Source organism: Antechinus flavipes, chromosome 2 (assembly GCF_016432865.1).
Source record: "Antechinus flavipes isolate AdamAnt ecotype Samford, QLD, Australia chromosome 2, AdamAnt_v2, whole genome shotgun sequence".
Taxonomy (NCBI): Eukaryota; Metazoa; Chordata; class Mammalia; order Dasyuromorphia; family Dasyuridae; genus Antechinus; species Antechinus flavipes.
Window position 1 is genome coordinate 300,804,334 of NC_067399.1, and position 15,089 is coordinate 300,819,422.

The window sequence follows — 15,089 nt, forward strand, 5'->3', positions numbered from 1 at the left end:
TTGAGAAGTGAACATAATACTCCCAGACATATTTCCCTCCTAGTGTCAGAGGAGTTGTCATTTCACACTGATTTAATTTTGAACTCATATACTGAGGGGTTTAGTAAATATCAGTTGCATATTAACCAATCCCTTCCCCTCCCCTGATATTTTTCAGATGAACTCTGTCTTGTTCCATCTTTCCTGTTCTAAAATTATGTAGTTGATTTTTTTTTTTGGGGGGGAGGAGAATCCAGGTATAGAACTTTTATCTCTAATTAATATCACCTTATTCTTTTTGGCTAGTTGTTTTGCCTAATGATCTTTTTGGGTCCTGATTCAGATATTCAGTTTATTAGCTTTTCGTTCCTGCTTTGTATCATCTGGAAGCATGCTATTTATGGTATTATCAACTTACTAGTAAAATGTTAAACAGGATAGTAAGTCATCATTAGGTTACGACATAACCTGTTTATAATTTCTGCTCTTCTTTCAGTTTACCCTTTAGGTATTATTTTAATTCTTCTAAAATGTGTTCTGTGATTTTTAATTACATGATATCCTAGGGAGAATGCTAGTACTTAGAAATAATTTCTTTAGAAGTATGCATGACAGAATCACACAGTTTTCTCAATGCAATCCAACCTATTGGTGCAAGTATTCTGAAAAGCAGTTTTCAGTTATGCAAGAAAAATTAATGACTTGTTCATATCCTTTGACTGGAGAGTCCACTATTAGTATCTTATATTGCAGAGAACATAGACACCAAGAATAGCACTTACATAAAAATTTTTTTCATAGAAGCATTATTTTTTTATAACAAGCTAAAAAAATATTCTCATTGACTGGGAAGTAGATGAAGAAATTATCATATGTAAATATAATGAATTATTCCTTTTTCATACATAAAATTTAGAAAAAATTGAGTAGACTTGCATGAAATATTGTAGAGAGAAGAGAGCAGGGCCAAAAGAACAATATACTTTATTGAGAAAATTGAGGCCATTTGAGTTTTCCCTCTTTCTGACTTTATATCTCAAAATACCTTGATGTTCTTCCAGCATTAGGCAACTATTGCTGCTCTCCTGATCATCCAAAGGGAATGTATAGCAACTCAATGCAAAAAGACTGCAAAGAAGAGCAGCCTTCCCTTTGGCCTCAGGCCTGCTGCTGGGCTTGAGGGAAGAGAAAGAAAAAAGACAGGGAAGGCAGGACTCTTGTCTCCTACTAAGTAGTTCTTGCCTAATTTTTGGCTTTCCAAAGAAAGGCTCTCTCTCTCTGCAGCCTTTCACAATCATAATCTGCTCCTCTGAGAATATCTTCTCCAGGCTTTTGGGACACTATTCTCTTGCTTCTCTGTTTATCTCTCCGCTCTTCTGTCTCCTTTGTTGGATCCTTTTCCAGACCACAGATATTTCTCTGGGTTCTGTCTTGGAGCCTCTTTTCTTTTTCTCTACTGTTTCACTTGGTGATCTTATCAGCTTCCATGGATTTAATGAGCATTTCTGGGCTGACAGTTTTCAGATCTACCCGTCTAGCCCTGATGTCTCTGTTGGCTTTTAGTCTTGCATCTCTAACTGACTTTCAGACATCGCACATTGGACTTCCAGTAGACATTTTGAACTCAACATGTCTAAAACAGAACTCATCTTTCCCCCTAAATCCTCTCTCTCTGTTCCTGTCTTCCTTATTATTGTAGAGAGTACCCCATCCTCCTTGTCCCCCAAGCTCACAGCTGGGGAGTCGTCCTGGATTTCTCATGATCTCTGTCTAAGCTGTTGTCAAGACTTGGTGATTTCATCTTGGAACGTCTCAGGTGCAGGCCCTTGTTATCTCACCCCTGAATTGTGGGCCTCCCTGTCTCAAAACTCTCTCCCCTGCAGTCCATCCTCCATTCAGTCACTAAACTGACCTAAAGCTCAGGTCTGGTCATGTTACTCTTCTACATAGTAAACTCTAGCATCTTACTATTGCCTCTGGGAGCAAATATAAAATTGGCATTCAGAGCTCTTCAACCCATAGGTCCTTCCTTCCTTTCTAGTCTTCTTATATCTTATTTCCCTCCTTGAACTCCTCTATCCAGTGACCCTGACCTTTAACTATTTCATGAACAAGATAAGAAAGGCAATTCAACAAAACTAGTGACACATCAGCCAGGGCTGACTGACAATACGTGCAATTTGCCTGATGGATATGAGTGATTTAGTCTATTGGATATCTTTGTGGCCATATACCTAATTGAAAGGGATAAGCCAGTATCTGTTAAAAATGAAAATTAATACATATTTCATATATAATTGGGAATTAACTATTTTTCATCTTTTTCATAAAATTATTGAACTTCTTTCTGACATAAATCAATGAGAGATTAATGAAATATATTTTTCAAATGAATTTGTTTTGGACAATTAATCTTGTGACATTAGAATTTGGAACAATAAATATTTAATTACTTTTCCTTATTCCTTTTTCATTTAAGGATCTCCCCCCAACTCTCCCTCCTCTCCCCCCCGGGGGGTAATTGGGGTTAAGGGACTTGCTCAGGGTCACACAGCTAGGATGTGTTAAGTATATGAGGCCAGATTTAAACTCAGGTCCTCCTGAGTCCAGGGCCATTGCTCTATCCACTGTGCTACCTAGCTGCCTCTTCTTTTTCTTTTTAAAGTATAACAATAAAGATGACTTAGTATAATAGAAATAGGGTGGGAATTATGATCAAAGGTAATCTATATTTGATACTGGTTAACCATAATCAAGCCATTTACTTTCTCAGCCCCAGTTTCTTTTCTGTAAAATAGATTTACTCATAATTATGGTACCAATTTGCATAATGGTTTTAATGATCAAATAGAATAATGCATGTAAACTATAAACCTTAAAGTGCCACACAAATATCAGTACTATTTTTTTTTTCTTTTTAAGCAAGGGATGTTTAGTTAATTTAGATCTTATTTGAAGTTTTTTTTTTCCAGACTCATAAGCATTCAAAATGCATAAGGCCACCTCTTCCTTTCTTCCGTGTGTCAGAACAAATTGCAAATTTCTCTCTTAGCGGATCCTTTGTAAGTATATATATGAAATAACAAGACAAATGTACCAGAAGTCATGTGTTATCTCATTTGAGTAATGTTAGTCATCTCGCAGAGAAGCTTATTATCGAAACTGTCTTTTAAAATATATTCCCAGAAAAATTACAAGGTCATGTGCTTTGAAATTTTTTTTTAATAATCATTAATCGCTTAGATGAACCCTTTCATGAAAAGTTATCCTGCGAACTTTGTAATAAGAAGAAATGGAATTGCTACTTTTTATATAAGTGTTGCATTTAAAGATTGAAAAAATAAATGTTTCTCAGACTGATGTTTTCTATGGGAACTTAAGTGAAGCATATATGCAACAACTTAGAACTGAGCTTTAAAAAAAATTATTTTAATGATATATAATTTTTCCAATTTCAAGTAAAGATGGTTTTCAACATTCATTTTTGTAAAATTTTGAAGTCATTTTTTTTCCCCTTTCTCTCTTATTCTCCTCCCCAAGACAGCAGTCTGATATGTTATACATATATAATCAATTTCTAACATTTCCATATGCATTGTTGTGGAAAAAAAAACCATAACAAAGAGAAAAACACAAAAAAGAAAAAAAGGTGAAGATATTATGGTTTGATCTGCATTCTGTCTCCACAGTTCTTTTTCTGAATATGAATGGCATTTTCCATTTCAAGTCTATTGGAATTGTTTCAGATTAGTTGATCAGGACACAGTCTCATTGTTCCTATATGCAACGTTTTCTTCGTTCTGCTCACTTTACTCAGCATCAATTTATGTAAGACTTTTCAGGCTTTTCTGAAATCAGCCTGTTCATTATTTCTTATAGAACAATAGTATTTCATTCCCTTACATCCATAACTTATTCAGCTATTCCCCAATTGATAGGACCATCCCCTCATTTTCCAATTCCTTGCCACCACTAAAAGGGCTGCTACTGATGAGTTGTGAAGCTGGCCTCAGAGAAAGAGGAAAAGAAAGAGAGACAAGAGAGACAGACAGAGCGCAAGTCCACATGACAAGAATTCACGAACCCTAGTATCTATGGCAAAAAATAGGAAAGTTTATTTCTTTTTTCATTAAGAAAAGAATTCTTTTAGAGGACCCCTAATTCAATCAGGAGTTTTTGTGAAAAGATTTGTTGATGGAAAACCCAAACTCCTTATAAGTAGCAAAGTTTAAATAAAGGAGTAGTATCTTGCCCTTCCTCATGTTTCTTTCTGGTCTTAAAGACAGAAAAAATTACTTAAACTATGCCACTGTCAAAAGATTCAAACTGAGCTAAATTAGCTCTTTAACTACTCACTGTTGTCAAAACATGTTGCTTTATTTGCAGAAGCCCTTGGAGACAGGCATCAAAATCTTAGCATCCCACACAAAGTCTAACATTTCAGTGATTGCCAACTGTCTATGTATTGCTGATGAAAAATAGCTACATTAATTTTTACCTTTTGCAACTATTGCTTTGACTCTATCTTCAGATGTTCAGCATTATCTTTTTCTGCATTTGGGAAAGAGTCCAGAGGAGAAAAAATAAACAAACCTATTTTGAAGTTGAAGGTGACTAATAAATTTAGCATGTTTCGGCATATTTACTTTTAGTTGTTTTATGATTTTAGAAATTGTAAATCTGGTCTAGCTTAAGAAAAACTCTTATCTTTTTTTGATGCTTTTCTCTTTCCAGAAACAATTAAGAACGTTACAGGTGTGGTATTCCAAACTAGGGGACAAAACTGGAAATAACTCTGTCTTATTCAAACAACTACCTCCTCTAAAGGTAGGAATTAGTCATAATTTATAGAAAGCAAAACTCTTTCCAAGGCAAAACAAGCCTTGCATTCTAAAGAAACAAGTTTTTTGGTGTGTCTTTGAATTTTATCTACTTACTTTTTTGATGAAATTTGACTCTCTTAGTAGTCTTAGCATTGTCTTCTGCATGTAAAATATTATATGTATGTGTGTACAGTCTTCAGTTGAAGTAGTATGTATCTGAGAACAAGATTGTAAAATGAATTATAAAATAGGTGGTTTTTCCATGGTATCAATGTTTTAATCAGGAAATTTGTTCTGAACCAGGGATTTGTCATAATATTATAACTATGTTTAATAATTTATCACAAAAGCAAATTTAGGAAAACTGCAAACCTGTCTGCTTTAAACGAGTAAAATTTTTGCTCCAGGCCCTATAAAATGGACATAAATTATTTTTGTGCATTCTAAAAAGAAATTCAATGTACTCCAAAGTATATGTATAATATAGAAACACATTTATCATAAATTAAATCTAAAAATTATGTACTAATTATGATAAGTATGAAATATTAAAATTAACAAATTCTGAGTAAACAGTAGCATTTTATGGTCTTTTCCACCTTGATGGATCATAAAGATAGGTATAATTATACAAACAATAGAAGATAGAGACCCTGGAGGGGAAGAGGGAAGGAGGAAGGGAGTTTGTGTGTGTATATGAGAGAGATAGGTAGGAAAGAGTAAGGATGAGAGAGAAGAATAGGAAAAGAGGGTGAGGGGTAAAGGTGAGATAAAAGAAGGGAGGAACAGACAACATACAGAGAAAGAGGGAGACAGGAAGGGAGGGGTAGGGAACATCTAAATATACACATCTATCTGTATATTTATATGTATATATGTTTGTATATGTGTTTATATGTATCCTTGTGCCTCTTTCTTCTCTTTTCTTTGTCTTTTCTCTTTCCCTTTCTTTCATCTTTCTCTGATTTTCTCTATTTCTCTTTATATATGTGTTTATATGTGTATATCCGCGTGTATGTGTGTGTGTGTGTCTGTCTCATTCTCTCTGTATGTGTATGCATGTGTGTATATATATTTTATGTATATATATATATATATATATATATATATATATATATATAGATAGATAGATACACACATACACACACACACACAGAGTTTTGTGCAGAAAAACGCATACCAGAGTTTGCCTAACATCTTAGTTTGACCTTGGTCAAGTCACTTCTCTCATGACCTTCACTTTCTTCCTTAGTTGTCAAATCAGTTGAATGATATTTTTTACTTTCATCTCCTTAAAGAGTTGCTCTAAGTAAAGTGCTCTATGATTTATTATTTTCATTGAGTTCACAACCACATTCTTCTCCTTGAGGCTGCTCTGAAAAATAACTTAATTGTCTGATTTTTTTCTGTGCTTTTCACAGATCCTTTAGGGAAAGAAGCTCTATAGTTTTCTTAAGGTAACATGCTTGATTCTCACAAGCACTTAGGAAGTTCTAACTGAAGTTCTTCTAGTGACCCCTAAAGTCTTTTGTGATTTAAGCCTGTACAGATAGGAGCCCTCTTTGGATTTAACCATTGTTTTCCCTTTTCCTTTAAGATTAATGATGGTACAATCACATTAAAATTGGGTCTGGATGAAGTGTATACTTTAACAACTATCACTACAGGTCAGAAAGGCAGTTATCCTATTCCTCCAGAGTCACAACCATTTCCAACAAGCTATAAAGATGATTTTAACATTGGTAAGTGTTTTTTTTTACGTAACTTAATATGGTCTTTAATTTTAGAATTAGATTGGGGCCATACATTGGTTTGTTTTCATCGTGAAGTCAGTATAAAATCTCAATCATAAATGGATTAATCCTCTAGGTTATTTTAAAAAAAATCTCTTTGCAAGAGTAAAGTTAACTTTAAACCTTCATTGAAGACATCCAATCTTAGCTTTGAATAGTTGTTTGAGTAGATGAGTTTTATGGCAAGGGAATCCTATGAGACTTGCTGACTGTCACTGGCAATAAAACAATCAAAAAGAATTTATTAATGTGCCAGATATTGTGCTCAGAATGCTGAGCACTGAATGAAAAATTAAAAATAGATTCTGTCTTCAAACATGTACAAGATGTCCAAATTGTAGATATTAGTTTATCTGAAAGGGGAGAAAAAAACAATGCTGGAGGAATTAGGAGATCTTTTCTGTCCTAGGTGGGCTTTAACTGAGTGAAAACTTGGGGAAACTAAGGGGTAGAGGTAAAAAGAAGATCATTCCAGGTATAAGGGACTGGCTAATTCAGAGACACATATATAGGAAGGATATGGAATAACAGCTAATAGGCTGTTTGAGGAGTTTAAATAGGAATTTGAGGAGGGGAATAAAGTATAAGAAAATGGGTAAGAGAGGAAAGTGTAGAGGGCCGCAGATAGCGGGGCAATTCTGGGTATGAAATCCTTCAGCCTGGAGAAAACCTGCTAACAATGTCTATCTGTGGCCTGCTACAGGAAAGAAACTTTAGATTTTATATTTGATGCTGAAGGTAATAGGGAGCCACTGGAATGTATTGAACAAGATGTGATATGGTCACGTAAAGATCACTTGAGAGGATAGTGGATTGATCTCGGGGATACAGAAGTCAAGGAGATCAAATAGAAAAGTATTGTCATAGTTCAGACTAAGGTAATGAGGGCTCCAATACAAGTATTAGTCAGGTGAATATAGACAAAGGATTCATAGGAGAATACTGTGAAAGTAGAAAAGTCAAGATTTGGATGTATGGGATGCTTGTGAATGAAGAGTCTAAATGCTACTGAAATTGTGCATCTCATTGCTGTTGTGAGACTATCAGGACTCATATCCGGGACTCATGTCCTTAGTTGCAAAATGGTTTCCATCAAGATGTATCATAATGGAAGCCCAGCCATAATGTCCACAAATGTTCAGTAAAGTTTAGTTGTTGCCTATTAAGAAATAGTTTGGTTAGATTAGCTTTCTAAAAAGTGGCTTTGTATCTCTTTGGAAGAATTCATTAACCCAAATTCTCTTTGTAGAAGTTTAACTTTCATCGATTTTCATGGATTATCAATGAGTCTGTGAGATCTGAGCTACACATGTTGTAGAACTTATGCTGTGCCAGAGGCTGCTTTTACTCTCATCTCTGAAGCTATGAGGCTATGCTGAGACCTAAAACTCATGCTATTATTAATTAGCTATTAAAGCTATGAAATTTAGAATTCAAAGGTAATCCTAGATAGTTATAAATAAATGTGAGATATTGTTAAAACTGCTTTCTGTTGCCTTCAGCAAGTATGAGAGGCTCTTATTTAACAGTAAAGAGAGACTTGTCGATGTCCTGATACAGGTAGAACTTGAGACAAAAAACTATATTATATTCATTTTCAAAAATGGGGGAAAATATCTAAATTCTAGCTGTTGTAGGTTCTTATGGTATTTCTACACATATTATAATAAAACTAAAATTTTTTGCTAGAAAAAGGACTGAGAAGTGCATTGAAAAGACATTAAAATTAAATTGCAATGATTGTTTCTTAGTAAAGGCAAAGAATATGTGATTTAAAAAAATAGGTTTAAATTATTATGTAGAATTTAATATATTTAATTTATTACATAGAGGATAATAATTGCTAGCTCCTTGTTATATGGAATTTTAAGCCCTGGTCAGTTTGTATGTGTGTAGACATGTGTGTACCTACACATGTGTACATGCACACATATTTAATTATAGGCATATTTATATGTATGATGTTTATTTTAATTGAAAGATTTAAAAAAAATTGCTCTGTGAATGCCTAGAAACATAAATCCAAAATATTTAATATACACGAAACGATGACTTATTTTCAAAACAGCTAATCCACCTTTTAGTGAAGCTCCGAATTTTGCTGATCAGACGGGAGTTTTTGAGTACTTCGCCAATACCGAGCAAGCCGGGGACCATGCCTTCACCTTACGCCAAGTGCTCACTCAGCGACCTGTCACGTGGGCTGCTGATGCAGATCAGACCGTCAGCGTTATAGGGGATTATAACTGGTAAGTGCATCGGGACTACGAGTAAGGGCCTCGGCTCTCGGGGGCCCAGCTTGAGGCACTTCCAGCAGTTAGGCTTGTGTCCCTGTGCGCTGGTTTCTAAAAGCTATTTGATAGATTTGTGTTCTTCTCTTGTCTGGCTTCAGTTTCCTCATCTAACAAATGGGGAAGTTAAATGAGACAGTCCCCAAGATAGGCGCGCTCGCCTCTGATTGTCTGACAAAATTGCAGGTTCCTTCTTTTTGAAGGGGAAGAGAACAGAGTCACTGCGGCTCGTCGTTCAGGTCAGCGCTGTAGAAGCATCTTGACTCGAGTGTGAAAATGAGCTCGAGTGTATCATCCGAGGAAATCGATGAAAGTCAAACTTGCCCAAAGAGAATTTGGGTTAATGAAAACTAGAATGAAACCTAACTTCCCATTCGTCGGATGGCGGTCTGTAAATCACGTTCTGTGGCTGTTGGTCTTAGATCGCCACCTGCTGGATGAATTTTAGGATTCCGTCCATAATTCATGCTGTGGAATTTAAGGTGAATTATTGTCCTTGTCCAGTAGGTGGCATTAGTAAGAGGCAAAAGCGGCTTTTACAGTTGGAACTTTACCCATCAAACTGATGGCATTGTTTTCTCTACCTACTGCAAGGTCACATTAGAGAGATGTAACGTAAAACCTGAGGAAATATAGGTTAAAACTCTGACAGCAGCATTTGCTCCTCTGTGGCCACGGACTTTTCCCAGGCTAGAAAGCGAATTCAATTTAAGGGCATTAATTTTATCCAAATACACAAGCTCTTTTTAATAAAGATTTTATAGCATAGTCTGACACTTGTTTTTTTTCTGATCAAGAGAAAAACATTTATTAAATACCTACTATTTGAACTCATAATGTTGTAACCGAGAGGAATCTTTTATTTAATTTTTAAATAAAATTTTATTTAAAAAAAAATAGAAAAAAGAAAAGCAAAAGGAAAACAAAACAAAATAGAACGTTGTCATGTGCCTAGCAGAATATCAGGGAGGATTCAAAATATGTAACAGTGAATGACCAGTTCAAGAAAGGATATGTAGTAATAGAAGAAATCATATTCATAAGTGTCCATCTTTTTTTGCTTCCTTAGAGATTATTCTTTTGTTCTCTGCTGTGCACTTTTTTACTTTATTCTTTCTTTCCCCTTAACTCCCCCTTCCCTCCTCTTCCCTAAGCAGGCTGTAGTTAGAGAGATTATATATATTATATAGATACACAGGCACCCCGCCCCATCTTTTTCTCTCTCACACACATATATACATACATACATATCTATATATACCCACACTCCCATCCACAGATCCACACACATACATATATCTGTATACATACACAGAGCAACATGCATACATATCTACATATATTTAGACACAAATACACACATGCATTTATCCATATGAAAACGCATCTAAAACAATATTAGTATGGCTGACATATAATGTAGATTCTCATTTGATTGAATATGTTAGACTTTGTCTAAGATCAATTTTTTTTTTTTTTTTTTTTTTTGCTGAGGCATTTGGGGTTCAGTGACTTGCCCAGGGTCACACAGCTAGGAAGGGTTAAGTGTCTGAGGTCAGATTTGAACTCAGGTCCTCCTGACTTCAGGGCCAGTGCACTGTGCCACCGAGCTGCCCTTCTATTTCTTACTAGCCTTGCTATTACTTAACCTTCCCTCACCCATGGATCCCTCCCTTGTCTTCTTCCCCCACCCTTTGCTTCCCTCTTCACCCAGCTCTCCCCCTCCCTCCCTCTTTTTTCTTTATAGGTTTTGGAGGATGCTGTACCCTTCATGGTATATATAGAGTGTTGCCTATTTGATCACTCCCAGTGTGAGTAGGTTTTCAGAATTAAGAGTCCTCCTCCTCCCTCTAATGCCACCTAGCTGCCCCCTCTTGATTTGATTTTTAAATTCTTGTTTTGAATTGTTCTATAAATTCTCTCTGAGCAAGGAGCCATTTAACATAACTCTTTGGAGTAGAAGAAGCTTGTTTTACATTCCATGTCCTTTGAAGGTGAATGCTGGTCTTTCCTATTCTTGTACTGAGTTTCTATGGTTGAGTTCTTTCTAATTTGCTTTTTTTTTTTTTTTTTTTTAAGAAATATTATTGTAAGCACCTCTAATCATGAGGTTGGGGGGATGGTGCCTCTAGCTTCACTTTAGCTTTCCCCTCTGACTTGGAACCCCAAACCCCAAACTCTACCCTCCTGCAAGTGCCTGCAGCCTGCAGCATTCCTACCCACTGCCTCTCACTCACAGGTGTGCTGGTTCCTTCTCACCCAGGGCCACTTCCCTGCAGCACAGTTGAGGCTGGCATTCCTAATCAGCCACCGCTCCTCAGTCTTCCCAGACTCAGACCTCCAACTCTGCAAGCTGTCCAGAAGCTGAAAGTTTCTGTGGCTCCTATTGAGGCTCCAACCAAACCCAGCTAGTCCCAGGGGTCCTTAAGTGGTGTTTCTATGGAGCTAGCCTGGAGATGTTTGTACTTCACACTGGCTAATCCCCAGCTTTCTCAGGTTGTACTAGGAGGACCCCTGTTTTAACCCAACTCTTCTTGATTTTTCACTAGTCTGTGTTTGCCCTGAGGTGAAAATTTGTTTTATTTGTGGAGGAAATCTGAAGAGCTTGACATTTACTAACCTATTCCACCATTTTCCCAGAATCCTCTCAGAACCTTCTATTTAATCTTTATTAAATACCAACTTTGTGTGGCACTAGGTAGTAAAATGGATTGCAGGCTGACCTTGGAGTCAGGAAAATCAGCTTGCTATGTGATCTATGGCTAGGCCTTGACACTAAGGGCACACTCCTCACAGGGTTTTTGTGGGTATCAATGAGGTAATGAAGTATATTCCAAAAATTGGAATGCAATTTTAAGAAAATAAAGCTTTAAAATAAAAAATAATAATAATAAAAAGCTTTAAAAGTGCTTGGAACACTGGATGTGTACTGTCCTTTACTATGTAAATACTTACATAGTAAAAGTACTAGTTGTTGCTGATCAATGTACTAACTAGGCTAATGATATGTGATTCATCACTGTATTTGAAGCTTTCCCCAGCTAGAGTAGGACCTTCTGGAGCTCAGGGTCTAGCTGCCTTAGCTTTGGAGGGTCTAGGATCACCCCTATATCACCAGAAAGCATCAAAGTAGGATTTCACTGCTATTGAAAAGATTGCCTCTTTGTGTTAGATGAGAATGATAGCATATGAATTGTTTCCTTTTTCAAGCTTTGAGAGAATATATTTTGCCATGGAGTACACTGTTCAAATATACAGAGGCAGAAGGGGGCAGGGTAAGATAAGGAAATTTGGTTCTTGTATAGAAGGCATAAAAGGAAGTAACATGAAATCCAACTGGAAAGGTGGGTTGGAGCAAAATTGTTTTTGTAAATGGCAGGCTAAGAAGCTTGTTACTATGGAACTATTGAAGATTTCTGAGCACAGGAATTACATGGTTAGCTGTAGCTTTTTGACCTATAAAGATTGCACTGAAAGGGAGACTAGTCTAGAGGATACTATAGTAGTCCAGGCAAAAGATGGTGTGCTTAGGGCACATTTAATCCAGCATCCTTCCTCTTATATATGAAGGAATTCAGGTCCAAAGAGGTTAGATAAATAGTTGAACACTACTAGCTAAATTTGCAGGACTGGAATTAAAATCCAGATTTCTTTATCCCAGTCAGGTGTTATTACTTTTGAATTGGGATGATATCTGACAAGTAGGAGTTGCTTATCTTCAATGTATTTAAACTTATAGTAATTTAATTATAGTTTTGGAAGAGATCATCATTCCAGTCTATGGACTTTTCTGTGATAGTCTTGAGTGATCATCGGTTCATTTTTCATATTAGATGGGGAACTCAGAATCTAATTGTAAGCTATTACATTTTTTCAAATCCCCAATTTATTAATTATAGTCCATGGCATTTACAAAATACATAGGAACATTTAACCTGTAGCTTTACATTATAGCTTTTTGAAGTAGAAATAGTAATTTCCTTATCTGAATGATGAAGTTAAATTGGAAAGTCCCTTCTAGTTCTTATATTCCATGATCTATATCCTAATATCTTTATATAGAGAGAAACCTGAAAGCACAAATTGCAGTTTAATCCCCCTAAATAGCTTGCCTTGAGTTTCTTCTACCTCCAGCCATTATTGTTTTATTGTCATATTGTTCTTTCTTAAATATTACTTTTATCATATCACTTTCCTGCTCAGGAGCGAACAATGACTCTTCATAGTCAACTGTATCAACCTTTTACATTTCTGTTTTTAGTTTTCTTTCTTTTTTTTAATGTCCTTTTTTCTTCTTTTAATCTCTCATTTATTTAATATTTTCCCCAGTTACATTTAAAACTTTTAAAATATTTTTTAAAAAAAACTTTTGAGTTTCAGATTCTCTCCCTTTATTCCCACCCCCAGCTCTCATTAAGAAACTACATATTAAATTGTGCAAAAACATTTCCATAAAAGAAAATATAAATCTCCCCCCCCAATTAAAAAAACCCTCAAAAAAATAAAGTTTTAAAAAAAGAGAGTATGATTAGGTCTATATTTAGACACAATTAATTTCTTCTCTGGGTGTGGATAGGATGTCTCATTCTAAATCCTTTAGTGTAGTCATGGATCATTATACTGCTGAGAATAGCACAGTCATTTACAGCTGGTCATCCTAGAATGTTGCTATTATTTTGTGTATAGTACATTTCACTTTGCTTGAATTCATGGAGGTTTTTTCCCTAAGAACATTCTGCTCATTACTTTCTATAGAACAATAATCCATAACAATCATACACCACAGTTTATTCAGCCATTCCCCAACTGATAGACATCCCTCAATTTCCAATCTTTGCCCTGAGAAGAGAGTTGTTATATTTTTATATGTATAGTCCTTTCCTCTCCTCCCCCCTTTTTAAACCTCTTGGTATTCATGCTCCTTTCCTCTCCTCCCCCCTTTTTAAACCTCTTGGTATTCATGCTTACTAGTGGTATTGTTAGGACAAAGGATATGCATAAATTTATAGCCTTTTGGGCATTATAGATCATATCTTGTGAGCATTTATCAATAGGGACATGCTCTTATTTTTTATAAATTTTAACTCACTTCCTTCTATGTTTGAGAAATAAGGCCTTATTTATAGAAACTTGTTTCAAAATTTTTTTTACAATTACTATTGTTGACTATATGTCCCCCCATTTTTTCTTTTCTCTTTGTTTTTGCTGAGGCAATTGGGGTTAAGTGATTTGCCCAAGGTCACACAGCTAGAAAATGTTAAATGTCTGAAGCCAGAATTGAACTTAGCTCCTCCTGACTTCAGGCCTGTTGCTCTATCCACTGTGCCACCTAGCTGCCCATATTTATTCTTTTCTCATTCTCCTTTTCCTTTCCTTCCTCAAAAGTCTTTTGCTATTGACTATTCTATCCACCAGTATGCTCTCTCTATTATTACCCTTTCTCCTTTTCATATCCCATTTCCCTTCTGTTACCTTGCCAATTAGGAAGGATTGTTGATTTTGTTGCTTACTTTCTAAGATGGCATAGGCTGGTAAAGAAAAGAAAGCTAATTTAAAAAATTGTTATATGGAGAAGGAGGTTTAGGGTATGTATTTACAGTTTTACTCAAGTGAAATCAAACCTCATTTTTTTTTTTTTTTTTTTTTTAGTAAACTATAGAAATAGTGCCACCAGAAAGTAAAAGTGCTTCATTTCTCTGGAGGTTATCCCCCCTCACTTGTTTAGCTTTCATGGAGTATCAACAGAGTAATTTTTAGCACTCTGAATAACTTTAACTGAAGCCATGTAAAACTTTCCATCTTGTTAGCAATCATTGATTGTAATCAGATTGGAAACTAGAAAATTGCCTTTCGTTGCATATATCTGAACTCTGCAGCCTGAGTATCAAATTTACTTAGTTTATTGGCTGATATATGTATTTTTTCTTTTGCTTTCATCAGCACTACAGAGGAATTATGACTGTGGAAGAGTGAACTGCACTCTCTTCTATTTCATCCATTATCTATAAAATTTCCTGATAAGTGCTGAATCCAGAATCACTTATTATGGGTTATGATATGTGAAGCAGAAGAAAAATGTAAGATCTCTCTCCATTTAAATAGAAAGATGAGTTTATTGTGCTGCCTCTATTACTTGTGGCCCTTTTAAAATTATCTGAGTAGTTGGAATGAAGTAGGAGTATTAAGTACATAATTGATTAAAT

At 35.6% G+C, this 15,089-nt stretch overlaps 1 protein-coding gene across 1 annotated transcript in view; it reads left to right on the plus strand.

Annotated features, from left to right (window-relative positions):
- Window positions 1-15,089, plus strand: part of GALC (galactosylceramidase) — a 65,007-nt gene that overhangs the window by 40,491 nt on the left and 9,427 nt on the right. The window contains exons 11-14 of the mRNA XM_051977458.1: window positions 2,952-3,041; window positions 4,714-4,806; window positions 6,400-6,544; window positions 8,664-8,844. Coding sequence (XP_051833418.1) covers window positions 2,952-3,041; window positions 4,714-4,806; window positions 6,400-6,544; window positions 8,664-8,844 — 509 coding nt within the window. The remainder of the gene's footprint in view (window positions 1-2,951; window positions 3,042-4,713; window positions 4,807-6,399; window positions 6,545-8,663; window positions 8,845-15,089) is intronic.